The sequence below is a fragment of the Ipomoea triloba genome, chromosome 2, assembly GCF_003576645.1.
Source record: "Ipomoea triloba cultivar NCNSP0323 chromosome 2, ASM357664v1".
NCBI lineage: Eukaryota > Viridiplantae > Streptophyta > Magnoliopsida > Solanales > Convolvulaceae > Ipomoea > Ipomoea triloba.
This window is the reverse complement of record NC_044917.1, coordinates 2,054,556-2,072,617: the sequence shown is the minus strand read 5'-3', so window position 1 is coordinate 2,072,617 and position 18,062 is coordinate 2,054,556. Positions and strand designations below refer to the sequence as shown.

At 39.2% G+C, this 18,062-nt stretch overlaps 1 protein-coding gene across 1 annotated transcript; it reads right to left on the bottom strand.

Annotated features, from left to right (window-relative positions):
- Nucleotides 1–12,885: 12,885 nt before the first annotated feature.
- LOC116010058 (subtilisin-like protease SBT1.4) lies at nucleotides 12,886–16,049 on the bottom strand. Its single transcript, XM_031249321.1, has 2 exons — nucleotides 15,979–16,049; nucleotides 12,886–15,630 (listed from the first exon to the last, which is right to left on the bottom strand). Exons 1-2 carry the CDS (start codon nucleotides 16,047–16,049, stop codon nucleotides 13,179–13,181), a joined length of 2,523 nt encoding a protein of 840 aa, XP_031105181.1. The 3' UTR covers nucleotides 12,886–13,178.
- Nucleotides 16,050–18,062: the final 2,013 nt, after the last annotated feature.

The following is an 18,062-nucleotide window of genomic DNA, read 5'->3' as shown; positions in this document are numbered from 1 at the left end:
ACAACAAAGGAAACAATTTCCTAAGATATTAGGCTAGCAACACTTAGATAATGAAAATGAGATAAGGTCACCAACACCACCGCCACTCTCGTGGTCAATGGGACTCACTCGAACAACAAAGGAAACAATTTCCTAAGATATTAGGCTAGCAACACTTAGATAATGAAAATGAGATAAGGTCACCAACACCACCGCCACTCTCGTGGTCAATGGGACTCACTCGAACAACAAAGGAAACAATTTCCTAAGATATTAGGCTAGCAACACTTAGATAATGAAAATGAGATAAGGTCACCAACACCACCGCCACTCTCGTGGTCAATGGGACTCACTCGAACAACAAAGGAAACAATTTCCTAAGATATTAGGCTAGCAACACTTAGATAATGAAAATGAGATAAGGTCACCAACACCACCGCCACTCTCGTGGTCAATGGGACTCACTCGAACAACAAAGGAAACAATTTCCTAAGATATTAGGCTAGCAACACTTAGATAATGAAAATGAGATAAGGTCACCAACACCACCGCCACTCTCGTGGTCAATGGGACTCACTCGAACAACAAAGGAAACAATTTCCTAAGATATTAGGCTAGCAACACTTAGATAATGAAAATGAGATAAGGTCACCAACACCACCGCCACTCTCGTGGTCAATGGGACTCACTCGAACAACAAAGGAAACAATTTCCTAAGATATTAGGCTAGCAACACTTAGATAATGAAAATGAGATAAGGTCACCAACACCACCGCCACTCTCGTGGTCAATGGGACTCACTCGAACAACAAAGGAAACAATTTCCTAAGATATTAGGCTAGCAACACTTAGATAATGAAAATGAGATAAGGTCACCAACACCACCGCCACTCTCGTGGTCAATGGGACTCACTCGAACAACAAAGGAAACAATTTCCTAAGATATTAGGCTAGCAACACTTAGATAATGAAAATGAGATAAGGTCACCAACACCACCGCCACTCTCGTGGTCAATGGGACTCACTCGAACAACAAAGGAAACAATTTCCTAAGATATTAGGCTAGCAACACTTAGATAATGAAAATGAGATAAGGTCACCAACACCACCGCCACTCTCGTGGTCAATGGGACTCACTCGAACAACAAAGGAAACAATTTCCTAAGATATTAGGCTAGCAACACTTAGATAATGAAAATGAGATAAGGTCACCAACACCACCGCCACTCTCGTGGTCAATGGGACTCACTCGAACAACAAAGGAAACAATTTCCTAAGATATTAGGCTAGCAACACTTAGATAATGAAAATGAGATAAGGTCACCAACACCACCGCCACTCTCGTGGTCAATGGGACTCACTCGAACAACAAAGGAAACAATTTCCTAAGATATTAGGCTAGCAACACTTAGATAATGAAAATGAGATAAGGTCACCAACACCACCGCCACTCTCGTGGTCAATGGGACTCACTCGAACAACAAAGGAAACAATTTCCTAAGATATTAGGCTAGCAACACTTAGATAATGAAAATGAGATAAGGTCACCAACACCACCGCCACTCTCGTGGTCAATGGGACTCACTCGAACAACAAAGGAAACAATTTCCTAAGATATTAGGCTAGCAACACTTAGATAATGAAAATGAGATAAGGTCACCAACACCACCGCCACTCTCGTGGTCAATGGGACTCACTCGAACAACAAAGGAAACAATTTCCTAAGATATTAGGCTAGCAACACTTAGATAATGAAAATGAGATAAGGTCACCAACACCACCGCCACTCTCGTGGTCAATGGGACTCACTCGAACAACAAAGGAAACAATTTCCTAAGATATTAGGCTAGCAACACTTAGATAATGAAAATGAGATAAGGTCACCAACACCACCGCCACTCTCGTGGTCAATGGGACTCACTCGAACAACAAAGGAAACAATTTCCTAAGATATTAGGCTAGCAACACTTAGATAATGAAAATGAGATAAGGTCACCAACACCACCGCCACTCTCGTGGTCAATGGGACTCACTCGAACAACAAAGGAAACAATTTCCTAAGATATTAGGCTAGCAACACTTAGATAATGAAAATGAGATAAGGTCACCAACACCACCGCCACTCTCGTGGTCAATGGGACTCACTCGAACAACAAAGGAAACAATTTCCTAAGATATTAGGCTAGCAACACTTAGATAATGAAAATGAGATAAGGTCACCAACACCACCGCCACTCTCGTGGTCAATGGGACTCACTCGAACAACAAAGGAAACAATTTCCTAAGATATTAGGCTAGCAACACTTAGATAATGAAAATGAGATAAGGTCACCAACACCACCGCCACTCTCGTGGTCAATGGGACTCACTCGAACAACAAAGGAAACAATTTCCTAAGATATTAGGCTAGCAACACTTAGATAATGAAAATGAGATAAGGTCACCAACACCACCGCCACTCTCGTGGTCAATGGGACTCACTCGAACAACAAAGGAAACAATTTCCTAAGATATTAGGCTAGCAACACTTAGATAATGAAAATGAGATAAGGTCACCAACACCACCGCCACTCTCGTGGTCAATGGGACTCACTCGAACAACAAAGGAAACAATTTCCTAAGATATTAGGCTAGCAACACTTAGATAATGAAAATGAGATAAGGTCACCAACACCACCGCCACTCTCGTGGTCAATGGGACTCACTCGAACAACAAAGGAAACAATTTCCTAAGATATTAGGCTAGCAACACTTAGATAATGAAAATGAGATAAGGTCACCAACACCACCGCCACTCTCGTGGTCAATGGGACTCACTCGAACAACAAAGGAAACAATTTCCTAAGATATTAGGCTAGCAACACTTAGATAATGAAAATGAGATAAGGTCACCAACACCACCGCCACTCTCGTGGTCAATGGGACTCACTCGAACAACAAAGGAAACAATTTCCTAAGATATTAGGCTAGCAACACTTAGATAATGAAAATGAGATAAGGTCACCAACACCACCGCCACTCTCGTGGTCAATGGGACTCACTCGAACAACAAAGGAAACAATTTCCTAAGATATTAGGCTAGCAACACTTAGATAATGAAAATGAGATAAGGTCACCAACACCACCGCCACTCTCGTGGTCAATGGGACTCACTCGAACAACAAAGGAAACAATTTCCTAAGATATTAGGCTAGCAACACTTAGATAATGAAAATGAGATAAGGTCACCAACACCACCGCCACTCTCGTGGTCAATGGGACTCACTCGAACAACAAAGGAAACAATTTCCTAAGATATTAGGCTAGCAACACTTAGATAATGAAAATGAGATAAGGTCACCAACACCACCGCCACTCTCGTGGTCAATGGGACTCACTCGAACAACAAAGGAAACAATTTCCTAAGATATTAGGCTAGCAACACTTAGATAATGAAAATGAGATAAGGTCACCAACACCACCGCCACTCTCGTGGTCAATGGGACTCACTCGAACAACAAAGGAAACAATTTCCTAAGATATTAGGCTAGCAACACTTAGATAATGAAAATGAGATAAGGTCACCAACACCACCGCCACTCTCGTGGTCAATGGGACTCACTCGAACAACAAAGGAAACAATTTCCTAAGATATTAGGCTAGCAACACTTAGATAATGAAAATGAGATAAGGTCACCAACACCACCGCCACTCTCGTGGTCAATGGGACTCACTCGAACAACAAAGGAAACAATTTCCTAAGATATTAGGCTAGCAACACTTAGATAATGAAAATGAGATAAGGTCACCAACACCACCGCCACTCTCGTGGTCAATGGGACTCACTCGAACAACAAAGGAAACAATTTCCTAAGATATTAGGCTAGCAACACTTAGATAATGAAAATGAGATAAGGTCACCAACACCACCGCCACTCTCGTGGTCAATGGGACTCACTCGAACAACAAAGGAAACAATTTCCTAAGATATTAGGCTAGCAACACTTAGATAATGAAAATGAGATAAGGTCACCAACACCACCGCCACTCTCGTGGTCAATGGGACTCACTCGAACAACAAAGGAAACAATTTCCTAAGATATTAGGCTAGCAACACTTAGATAATGAAAATGAGATAAGGTCACCAACACCACCGCCACTCTCGTGGTCAATGGGACTCACTCGAACAACAAAGGAAACAATTTCCTAAGATATTAGGCTAGCAACACTTAGATAATGAAAATGAGATAAGGTCACCAACACCACCGCCACTCTCGTGGTCAATGGGACTCACTCGAACAACAAAGGAAACAATTTCCTAAGATATTAGGCTAGCAACACTTAGATAATGAAAATGAGATAAGGTCACCAACACCACCGCCACTCTCGTGGTCAATGGGACTCACTCGAACAACAAAGGAAACAATTTCCTAAGATATTAGGCTAGCAACACTTAGATAATGAAAATGAGATAAGGTCACCAACACCACCGCCACTCTCGTGGTCAATGGGACTCACTCGAACAACAAAGGAAACAATTTCCTAAGATATTAGGCTAGCAACACTTAGATAATGAAAATGAGATAAGGTCACCAACACCACCGCCACTCTCGTGGTCAATGGGACTCACTCGAACAACAAAGGAAACAATTTCCTAAGATATTAGGCTAGCAACACTTAGATAATGAAAATGAGATAAGGTCACCAACACCACCGCCACTCTCGTGGTCAATGGGACTCACTCGAACAACAAAGGAAACAATTTCCTAAGATATTAGGCTAGCAACACTTAGATAATGAAAATGAGATAAGGTCACCAACACCACCGCCACTCTCGTGGTCAATGGGACTCACTCGAACAACAAAGGAAACAATTTCCTAAGATATTAGGCTAGCAACACTTAGATAATGAAAATGAGATAAGGTCACCAACACCACCGCCACTCTCGTGGTCAATGGGACTCACTCGAACAACAAAGGAAACAATTTCCTAAGATATTAGGCTAGCAACACTTAGATAATGAAAATGAGATAAGGTCACCAACACCACCGCCACTCTCGTGGTCAATGGGACTCACTCGAACAACAAAGGAAACAATTTCCTAAGATATTAGGCTAGCAACACTTAGATAATGAAAATGAGATAAGGTCACCAACACCACCGCCACTCTCGTGGTCAATGGGACTCACTCGAACAACAAAGGAAACAATTTCCTAAGATATTAGGCTAGCAACACTTAGATAATGAAAATGAGATAAGGTCACCAACACCACCGCCACTCTCGTGGTCAATGGGACTCACTCGAACAACAAAGGAAACAATTTCCTAAGATATTAGGCTAGCAACACTTAGATAATGAAAATGAGATAAGGTCACCAACACCACCGCCACTCTCGTGGTCAATGGGACTCACTCGAACAACAAAGGAAACAATTTCCTAAGATATTAGGCTAGCAACACTTAGATAATGAAAATGAGATAAGGTCACCAACACCACCGCCACTCTCGTGGTCAATGGGACTCACTCGAACAACAAAGGAAACAATTTCCTAAGATATTAGGCTAGCAACACTTAGATAATGAAAATGAGATAAGGTCACCAACACCACCGCCACTCTCGTGGTCAATGGGACTCACTCGAACAACAAAGGAAACAATTTCCTAAGATATTAGGCTAGCAACACTTAGATAATGAAAATGAGATAAGGTCACCAACACCACCGCCACTCTCGTGGTCAATGGGACTCACTCGAACAACAAAGGAAACAATTTCCTAAGATATTAGGCTAGCAACACTTAGATAATGAAAATGAGATAAGGTCACCAACACCACCGCCACTCTCGTGGTCAATGGGACTCACTCGAACAACAAAGGAAACAATTTCCTAAGATATTAGGCTAGCAACACTTAGATAATGAAAATGAGATAAGGTCACCAACACCACCGCCACTCTCGTGGTCAATGGGACTCACTCGAACAACAAAGGAAACAATTTCCTAAGATATTAGGCTAGCAACACTTAGATAATGAAAATGAGATAAGGTCACCAACACCACCGCCACTCTCGTGGTCAATGGGACTCACTCGAACAACAAAGGAAACAATTTCCTAAGATATTAGGCTAGCAACACTTAGATAATGAAAATGAGATAAGGTCACCAACACCACCGCCACTCTCGTGGTCAATGGGACTCACTCGAACAACAAAGGAAACAATTTCCTAAGATATTAGGCTAGCAACACTTAGATAATGAAAATGAGATAAGGTCACCAACACCACCGCCACTCTCGTGGTCAATGGGACTCACTCGAACAACAAAGGAAACAATTTCCTAAGATATTAGGCTAGCAACACTTAGATAATGAAAATGAGATAAGGTCACCAACACCACCGCCACTCTCGTGGTCAATGGGACTCACTCGAACAACAAAGGAAACAATTTCCTAAGATATTAGGCTAGCAACACTTAGATAATGAAAATGAGATAAGGTCACCAACACCACCGCCACTCTCGTGGTCAATGGGACTCACTCGAACAACAAAGGAAACAATTTCCTAAGATATTAGGCTAGCAACACTTAGATAATGAAAATGAGATAAGGTCACCAACACCACCGCCACTCTCGTGGTCAATGGGACTCACTCGAACAACAAAGGAAACAATTTCCTAAGATATTAGGCTAGCAACACTTAGATAATGAAAATGAGATAAGGTCACCAACACCACCGCCACTCTCGTGGTCAATGGGACTCACTCGAACAACAAAGGAAACAATTTCCTAAGATATTAGGCTAGCAACACTTAGATAATGAAAATGAGATAAGGTCACCAACACCACCGCCACTCTCGTGGTCAATGGGACTCACTCGAACAACAAAGGAAACAATTTCCTAAGATATTAGGCTAGCAACACTTAGATAATGAAAATGAGATAAGGTCACCAACACCACCGCCACTCTCGTGGTCAATGGGACTCACTCGAACAACAAAGGAAACAATTTCCTAAGATATTAGGCTAGCAACACTTAGATAATGAAAATGAGATAAGGTCACCAACACCACCGCCACTCTCGTGGTCAATGGGACTCACTCGAACAACAAAGGAAACAATTTCCTAAGATATTAGGCTAGCAACACTTAGATAATGAAAATGAGATAAGGTCACCAACACCACCGCCACTCTCGTGGTCAATGGGACTCACTCGAACAACAAAGGAAACAATTTCCTAAGATATTAGGCTAGCAACACTTAGATAATGAAAATGAGATAAGGTCACCAACACCACCGCCACTCTCGTGGTCAATGGGACTCACTCGAACAACAAAGGAAACAATTTCCTAAGATATTAGGCTAGCAACACTTAGATAATGAAAATGAGATAAGGTCACCAACACCACCGCCACTCTCGTGGTCAATGGGACTCACTCGAACAACAAAGGAAACAATTTCCTAAGATATTAGGCTAGCAACACTTAGATAATGAAAATGAGATAAGGTCACCAACACCACCGCCACTCTCGTGGTCAATGGGACTCACTCGAACAACAAAGGAAACAATTTCCTAAGATATTAGGCTAGCAACACTTAGATAATGAAAATGAGATAAAGTCACCAACACCACCGCCACTCTCGTGGTCAATGGACTCACTCCTTATACCGTAATGTCATCCTTGTGATCACTAGGCTAGGAGAGGCATTTCGTCAAACACGTTATGTGCCTCTTATCTTCCACTTCTCCCTTTTCTCGTGGTCAATGGGACTCACTCGAACAACAAAGGAAACAATTTCCTAAGATATTAGGCTAGCAACACTTAGATAATGAAAATGAGATAAGGTCACCAACACCACCGCCACTCTTGTGGTCAATGGGACTCACTCCTTAGACCGTAATGTCATCAACTCATATAGGTATCCTTGATTTCCTAAGATATTAGGCTAGCAACACTTAGATAATGAAAATGAGATAAAGTCACCAACACCACCGCCACTCTCGTGGTCAATGGACTCACTCCTTATACCGTAATGTCATCCTTGTGATCACTAGGCTAGGAGAGGCATTTCGTCAAACACGTTATGTGCCTCTTATCTTCCACTTCTCCCTTTTCTCAAAGGTGAGAGGGAAATGTGCTAGGCTAGGCTAAGGAGTAACCTTACTCTCGTAAGTGAGACTCCTTTTCCAAACATCTCTCATATAGGTTGATCATTCCCACACAAGAGTCAAAGAAGATCACCATTCACACAATCAAACTCATAATCAAAGCAATTGCAAAACCTAATTGATCAATTCAAAGCTCAAGAACATCCATACAAAATTGCTCAATCCAAATCCACAAAGATCTATCTAATCATACTTGGAATTGAAATAGCAAAAGACAAAAGTAATAACAAGAAATTAAAAGGAAGACTTAGCTAGGAATTGAACTTTGAATTTGAACTTGAACTTGAAATTGAACTTTAATCTTGAACTTGAATGTAGATCACAATCTTGCACCAATGGAATTCTTCTCTAATTCTAATCTAAACTAAGAATTGCAATGTGGAGTGAATTGGGAGAGATCTCTCTAGGCTAATCCTAGAGAGAGAAATATTCTAAAGTGGTCTAAAACTGAAGTGTGATCGATCCCCTGCAAAATGGCTCAATTCCCCTTTTAAATCTCGCCCAACTGCTGAAATTTCCGCGATGGACGCACGGCTGGACGCGCGTCCACTGCGCGTCCAGCGTGCCTTTTGCTGCACAGACTCCAAACTTCAGAGGGCTGAAAGTTGGACGTGGGCGTCCAACCCGCGTCCACAGCAGACTACTGTTCTGCTGCCAAACTTCTTCAAGCATAATTTCGGACGCAGGCCTGGACGCATGGGTGGACGCGCGTCCACCGCGCGTCCACTGCAGTCCTGGCCTATTTTTTGCTCCAACTTTGGTTTGTTCTTCACTTATCTGAAATGTTGTCATTTCCTGCCCTTTTTGCACATCTTTTACCTACAAAACAATTAGCCAAGCGTGGAACGGGGTCTAAGCAAATTAGGACTAAAACATTCATAAGGGCCGTTAACCTTATAAAAGTGGTATCTTTTGCACTTATCAGGTATTTGATGTTAAAAAAAAAACACGAATAAGAGTTTATTTTTAAAAAAATAAAATTGTCATAGTGTATTATGTACCAAACAAAATATTACACATTATTAAACACTTCAAGGTACAAACGGTGGTTGAATTACTATCGGTATTCGAGTCACTACAAAATTAGGGAAAAGGGTCAAATTAATATTTTTAATGATTTAAATTTGCTAATCCGAGACGTACACACGTGAAGTCTTCATTTATTGATATGGGTATTGCAAACACATAATGTGCAGTCCTATCACCAGACAAAAATAATGAAGCTATGCAACTTGATGCAACATTGATGACAATATCAGTATATCACCCCTAGAACACAATATTGATATATATATATATATATATATATATATATATATATATATATATATAAATAATATTTCTAGGCCTAGATTGCACTAAGAAGGGCATGCCAAATAGCCTATGTACCTGTAAGTTAACTAAGCATTAAGAAATTTGAGCTGTTAAGTAGAAGTTGTTAAATTCTTTATGGATTTAAAACTATATATTTGCTCATCAATATGCTTTCTGAGATAAGGAGTTTGTAATAGAATTGTATATATTTTATTATGCACTGCTACTATGAATAATCTCTATGTTATCATTATTTTTAAATCAGTAATTAAAGTTGTGTTTAGAAATTAGCATTGGAATACTAAAAGTTGAACTGGTACGTATTTCTATAGTTTCCTACATATATGAGACTATAAATGATTACCTTTATTATTTTTTTACCTATAAAGAATTTTCAATTTATATTATACTCTGTTAATAAGAAAATGCAAACCTAGCTATATAATCTCTCAAGATTCAAATCAACATACGTCCACTGCGATTTCCGATTTGGTCCATTATTTTGACTTTAAGAGCTTGATCTTCTTCATCTTTGGAAGAAAACAGGTGTTTACTTTCATACTATGTTAATGACCTTTTATTTATTTATTTATTTATTTATTTGAAGTCTCAACTTCAAGAAGAAGATGTCGTCGAGTTTTAGCAGCCGGCAAATTCGAGGTCGGCGTCCAAAGGGTGGCATTATCACCGATGATCCTTCTCTGCGTATAATCTAGGATTTTTTTTTCAATTGCTTATATACGGTTGGGGATTTTAGTTGTATATGTGCAACTTACTGTCAAATTAATGCATGCATTTGTTGTATATTAAATTTGGTAAGTTGTGTAGTGTAGTCACTACTCCTCTCTGGTTGGAGCTAAGTTACTGGTCAAATTTCATGTATATGTAATGAGATTTGACAAATCTACTCTATTATTTATCTGTAAATAAATATTTTATCTGTGTTTGTGTTGATAGTTTAATTTAAGCATATAAAGGTAGCATGACGAAAGTTCTTTATTGATACTCAATGTAGTTTAAATAATAACGATAACACTCCCAATTCAATTTATATTTATTTCACATGTATGTGGACAAACTATTATAGATACAACTAACTATTTTTTAACGCTACGAAGGAATTTAGATGAAAAGATTCAAATCAACATAAGGTACTTCATTTAATATTTTTCCACTACTATATTTGCTTCAACTGAAAACTACTATAGTATCAAACTAATGTATCAAATTCTTAGATGATCCTATTAATTTGAATAATAGTGACTATTCATGTGCGTTTACAGATTTAGTAACATGAGCACAAAGCTACCCATAAAGTCTCCTTTCATAGACTAATATATTGTATTAAAAAATTGCAAAGTCAGAATGTGTAAGAAGATTTTGGTGCATCTATTAGTCTCTGATTTATATATAATATGCCTTAATTATCCCTACAATTAACTACATGTTAAAGGTGTAGCCGATTGAATATAACCTCCAAATCCATTTGACCTGTAAAAAATAGTCAAAATAAATATACAGTTGTGCAATAGTAACCACACAATCAACTACATACGTTTACAGAATGAAAAGTCTAAACATAAAAAAAGAAGTATTAGCTTAGTGTTGTATCAGTATTAATCCTCATCAAATCAAATGCATTGTGCAAATTTTCTAACTATTCTTCCTCACCTCAAATCTGCTGTGATTTTTTTCACGTACCAATTAAATACTTGAAAGTTTACATTCTTGTATTCATTGACAACAATTTGATAATTAAATTTTAATATGTATCTGTGAGGGCTAGTTTTGTATGTGTAGAAATTAATAATAACCAAGAAATTTTTCACACCATATACTCTTCCTTCCTTGAACTCGGTAAGATACTTATCAACATGCTCTTTGGGAATGCGAGCATGAAGAAAAGTTTCCTATTTATAAAAAAATATTGGTAAAGAAGCTGTTTTTATTCCTAAGCATGCTTTCAGCATTTTGAAAAAACACAAAAAATAAAAAAAATGTGTGCTTTCAATATTTTGGAAAACATCTCAAAAATGAAAACATACCTCTGAGTCATGGAATATGGCTTCTTTACATTTGATTGAATCATTACCTTTCTGTTCTGGGTATATGGTATGTATGTACAATACCGACTTTAATTGCACTCATCCATGTATTCAATGGTGAGATTTCACGCCCAAGAATGTAGAGGCGATACATTTGAACTGCGTACTTGTACAATTGTAGTCAAAGCATTGTTATATTTTGGTAGCTGCTGATTGGAACTCTGACGTTGAATTATTATTATTATTATTATTATTTTGAAATCAAACACAACAAACTTTCATTATATTACTTAAAAACCAAATCCACTTAGAACATCAGAAAGGAAATAAAGCATAAAAGTAACATACTCCACTCTGATCTCTCCCTTCTAATATTACATAAAGCATTTCTAGCAACTCTATGGGCTACCTGATTACTCTCGCGTTTAACAAACTGAAAACAAACCCCAGGCAATAGCTGCAATTGATCACAGATATCCTGGATAATCGCCTCGAATGGAGTGATATTCACTCCATGCCACTCCATCCGTCACTGCACGCGTAACCACCTAAGCATCCGTTTCCCGGATAACCCGTTGCCACCCCTTTTGCTTGATCCAACTTAGAGCCTCCCGAGCACCCCTGGCCTCCGCCTCTCGGACCAAGAATAGCCCAAGACTCGTAAACATACAGACTCCAATCACCACCGCCCTCTCGCCTTGAGCCACCCACCCGAACCCCATACGCCGGCCCTCAATATCCATAGCAACATCAATATTAACCTTCACATAATGAGGAGGTGGAGGCTGACATTCATCCGTTGAAGCAATTCGCACAGCTGATGAGCTGAAGCACATTAGCGCTGTCCTTTAGCACTTATAGCCTGCCAAGTCTGCACAAACATTATAGTCTGATGTTGAATTATAATTGAGGAGTTTGTGTTTGAAACAAAATGACCTATTTATAAATAGGTTAAACACTTGATGTATACCAATCGTTAACATTTATCTTGTTAATTAATGCCAATGATTGTATTATGGGAAATGCCAAACGGCTGAATAGTATTTCCATATTTAATCAGATTTGAGTTGATTTTGAATATTAATTTTGGGAATATGAACTATTACCATATTAAATTTCCATATTTAGTCAGATTTGAGTTGATTTTGAATATTAACTTTGGGAATATAAACCATTACCATATTAAATGAATAATGAAAATTACTGACCATGAATCTCCTCTCTTCTCTTCCAAATTAAAGAGCCAGTCAGCCAACCCTTTTGTTTTGGCGGGAGTTTATTCCTATTTTTATTTTCTAAAATGATTCTGCTTTATTATAGTAGAAGATTATGGTGATTTACCCAGAAAACGATGCATATATAGGAGAAATATAAATGAGATTATATTGCAGTAATTATAATAATATCAAACATTAAAATATTTATCCACCATAATTATTCATATATAGATTTATTCCATTACATGGGTTACATAAGAACAAACTAGACCCATTTTATTACACACTTATATATAGATTTATCCACCATAATAATCTATATGTGGATTTTTTATTACAACAGAGGCTAGGCACATTTCTGCACCACACTTATACCTAAGTTTATCCACCATAATAGTATATATTATGTGGATTTATTCCATTATATGAGCTACACAAAAGCAAACTAGGCCCATTATTTATGCAGACATTTAATTAGCATTTAGCTAGACAGCAAACTATTAGGTTCCCAAATAACAGTTATTGGACTACTAACAACATGCACCCCGTCCTCCCAAACTATCGACCCGTATGCCTCAAAGCCAGATAATCTAAGCATTCTAAAAGTTACCTCATAAGATAGCGTATCGTTATTCTCACTAAACACCAGTTTAGTCGGTGATACACTGACTTCAATACCCCAAGAAATATTCACTTTTACCTCATAAACAGCGTTTTTATCACTCCCCACGTTTTTTACTGTTCTCTGGTATGTTATTTCGTTAAAATCAGAGAAAATAACTGAAAAGGAAGGGTAATTTAGAGAGCCGGGGTTCCCCAAACTTCGTGTGCGGCAATCCACCGGAGAAGAATCCCGGGTGAAGAGCGAAATTAGCCGACTGTCATATCCAATGGTACATAAAAAATCCACGTAATCACTGACATCCAGATCGTAGATCAAACCCGGATCCATTGCCCTGTTTGGATCAACGTGCCCGGATCCATGAAAAAACGGAACGGATTGGGTTCCGGTGGAAAGATCTATGAGATTCCCTCCGGAATTGTCGACCGTGTAAGCCGTTGTCATGAGCGCGGATTTGATGGCGGAGGGGCTCCAATTTGGATGGGCTTTTCGAAGCAGGGCCGCCAATCCACTGACGTGAGGACAGGCCAAGGACGTGCCGGAGTCAATATTGAATTCCAGCCTGGCGGAAGGCAATTGCGGCACCGGGCTTCTGGCGCCTGTCCAGGCCCCTAGAATGTTCACTCCTGGCGCAATCAAGTCCGGTTTGGGAATTTCAGGAGTGATAGTATTGGGGCCGCGGCTTGAGAGAGCCGCCACGCGCGGTGCCGACGGGGAGGAGGCTCCTCCGATTACGGTTCCTCGGAATGAAATTGTAGCGGTTGGCCAGGGATTCGACTTTATATACGCCCGGATTTGGTTTCCGTCGTTTACGCTAACAAGTGACGCCGGAATCTGATGCGGCTGTGCGTAAAGCTGATCGCCGTAATTAGGCTGGTTAGCAATGATGACTCCAGCGCCGCCGGCTTGTTGCACAGCAAATCCTTTTGAAACGGCGTGAATATCGTCTTTTGATAAGGACTCACAAAACACGATTTTTCCCCGGACTATTGAAGGCGAAAGTTGTCCGATATTACATATCATGCTGCCGGCATCGCCGCCGTAGACCACCGGAAGTTTGTTTTGGCCTAGTGGAGCGCCGAAGGACAAGGCGGCTCCAGTGAAGACCCGCCTGTCCCCTAGCACCACGTCGGCCGGGACTTCCCGATCAATCGTGGAAGCACCGACCGTGAGAATCCACGGCGCGACGTTATCGACGGTATTTGTATCAGGGCCAGAATTCCCAGCGCCGCAGGAAACCAGCACGCCTTGCTGCACCGCACCGAAAGCTCCGATTGCTATGTTATCTTGAAAGTAGGGCACAGCGAAGGGACGTGCAAGAGAAATAGAAATCACGTCCACGCCGTCTGCAACGGCTTGATCCATGGCAGCGAGAGAATCGGCACCGGAACAGCCTGAGCTCCAACAAACTTTGTACGCAGCTATCCTGGCTTTCGTCGCCATGCCTCTCGCTTCGCCCAGCGCGTACCCCAAAAAGCTCGCGTTTGGAACACTCGCCCCGGCTGCAATAGAGGTACAAATCGTGCCATGCCCACTCGTATCTCTCGGCGACAACACCTCCGCCGATTTATCCATTGCTCTTCCCACAAAAGCTTGGTAGGCTTTGTAAAACGCACGCGCGCCAATGAGTTTCCGATTACACGACGTCGCCGGAAAATCCGGACCGACCTCGCACGCGCCCTTCCAGCGGGAAGGAACGGGAGATAGACCCGCGTCCGAGAAACTACGATGCTCGGGCCAGATTCCTGTGTCGAGAACACCCACTATCACATCATCTGCGAAATTAGAGTCGGGCCAGAGACCATTCGATTCAGTCAAGCCTAAAAATTTAGGGGACTGAGTGGTTTGGGGCTGGAGGATTTGGTCCGGAAGGACAGAGATCACGCCCGGGACTTTTCGTAGCTCAGACGCTTGGGAGGGCGTCAGGCGAGCCGAAAAGCCGTGGGCCACGCGGTCATAGGTGTACAAGAGCTCTGATGATGATGACGATGAGTGGTTCGAGAGTGTACTGATGATTGAGGAATACCAGTGATGATGGGAGGAGAAAACAATGGGTTTCTCAGATTTCATCACGTGAACGATAAAGGTTTCCTGTTTCTCTAACGAAACAGAAACCCTAACTGAAACCACACATAACAATAAGAATATCAAGAGAAAGGAGGAAGCAAAAGAAGACATATTTTTGGATGTCAGTGACTGTGAAGGCGTTGATGATGATGAATACAATGCACAGAAAAACGCTGAATTTATAGGCGAAAATGAGACATATTTTGTATTTTCAAAAAAAATGAAAAAACCACCATGAACGAACCTATTTCAGCATGCATGTTTTGCATGGCATGGGAATTAAGCAGAAGAGCAATAATTGTAGTAAGGAAGATGGGTACCACTACAATAGTTAATGCGTAGACGTTGACGATCCTCACAGCTCATATATATCTCAAAGTTGATCCACACAGCTCTCTCTCTTCTTGAAGAAGAGAAAGATATTTTACTTACTCATTAGAGGTTGAAAGCTTTGTTCAATTTTTTTTTTTTTTTTTTTTTTTTGGTTTCAAATAATGTAACCAACTGTTGATAAGCCGAGAGTTAATGTTAGTCAAAAGTTTGATTTTTGCAGAGATATATTATACTCTTAATTAAAAAGGGTTGGACTTACCTTGAATAAAAGTCAAATTTTATCCACGCTAATGGGATATAATAGAAATTAGCTAGCTCGAATGCTATCATTACTAATCGGATGTTATATGTGAAAATAAAGTAAAATAGCCACAAGGTTTCAAGTTCAGCTTCCGGTGGGGATAATTTATTGGTCTTTTTTGTTTGAGCTATACGTGTCAGTCACCTACATACAATGCAACTTACGTTGGTTTATCTCCTTGTAATCATTTGTCGACTAAAGTCATAATGCGAGATTTAACTAGTACACACCGTTGGGTAGTGGTTGTGGGGTTTCCCTTTCCCTCGTTACCCAAAAAAAATACTCTTATAATTTCATATTTTCTTTTCTTTTTTTTTTCTAGGCCCCCGGGGTCAATTAACTCAAAGTAAGTCCACATGCTTTGCTTTGCTAGTAGTCACAAGGTACAAAATTTGAATAAGCATTTGGTACATATATACTAGTTAAGATACGTCCCATAATTTATCTCTTATCCCTGTTTTTAGGGTAGAAATAGTGATGGATTCTTGAGTTTGGGATTCAAACTTAAATTACTTTTACAGAAAGAAAGCAAAACGAAATTGGAATGCTATCATTGACTGTCCAATTTTCAGCATGTGAATGGCAAAAGAACAATTGAACTCATGACCATATTTTCAACGAGGTTGGGTAGCTAAATGAATTAATGATTCATAATTAATTGTATCAAGGACATCCACCTTGTAGTATTACGGATAAGGATATCCGATCCTTCCATTAACTCTTAGGGTGTGTTTGGTTTGAACATAGGAATTTAAATTGGAATGAGAATCAAATACTCGGTAATTAGAATGAGTTTTGATGTAAGTATTTTTCATGTTTGGTAGTTGGGTAGAATCACAATGATTACTAATATTGATGTTTGGTTATATATATATGACCCTATAATTGAAATAAATGTTTTAAAAATACACATATAAACAAATTAAGGCAATAATTGATCTTACGAGTGACAGTGAAGTGAGTAGACAATGCAATGAGGAGAGATGAGTATGGCTTTCAAATCCTATACATAGAGAACGCGATGAAATAATGAGGATAATGTTGAATTAATGGAATGTTAATTGATTTAAATTAAATTAGATAATTGATGTGTTTTGTAATTATATAGGTAATCAAAGCATATACTGTGTTTGAAAAAGTCGTCAAACAAACACTGTGTATAACTTTTATTCACATTCCTTGTGTCTAACACCAATATCACTTAATATTTTGAATACCGTCGATACACTGTCTTGCCATTTTATGTGTGTAGTCTAGCTTCTTCCAACCATTATTCTGTCAAATCATCATCATCAACTACAGATAACCAATGGCTGAAGAACAACTGAACAGGATGGTAGTTGAATGAATTAATGATTCATAATTCAAACATGGATAACATGCGAAAAGTATTACAATTGATACATTATAAATGTATAACATGCCAGAGCTAAGCCCCTCTAATAATTAAATAATACATCCACATTGTAGTGCTAATTAAGGATAAGGAACAGATACTACAGTGGAGGCGTTGGCTCTTTGTGCTTCAGTAAGTTGAGAAAATATGTATGAACAGATACTACATTGTAACAAAGTCAATAGTATTCAAAAAAGGATAAGGATATTCTATCCTTTCATTAACACTTAACATTTTGAATATCTTCAATACACTGTACTATGCGTATTTATCGTCTTCCCACCATTATTCTGTAAAATCACCATCAATTGCAGATGGTCCTAGCTATTTTCAGCATGTGTGATGCATGAACTGAATATGGCTGAAGAAAATAAATTGAACTGGTAGTTGAATGAATTAAAATTAATGATTCATAATTCATATATACATAAAAAACATTAGTTTATTTTCACAGATGGACTCATTAGATGTGCAGCCCAAGTGTGCACATATTTATTTACACAGAACGTGACGCATTGGAGAAATATGGAATACATGCTTTCATTATATATATATATATATATATATATATATATATATATATATATATATATATATATATATATATATATATATATATATATATATATATATATATATATATATA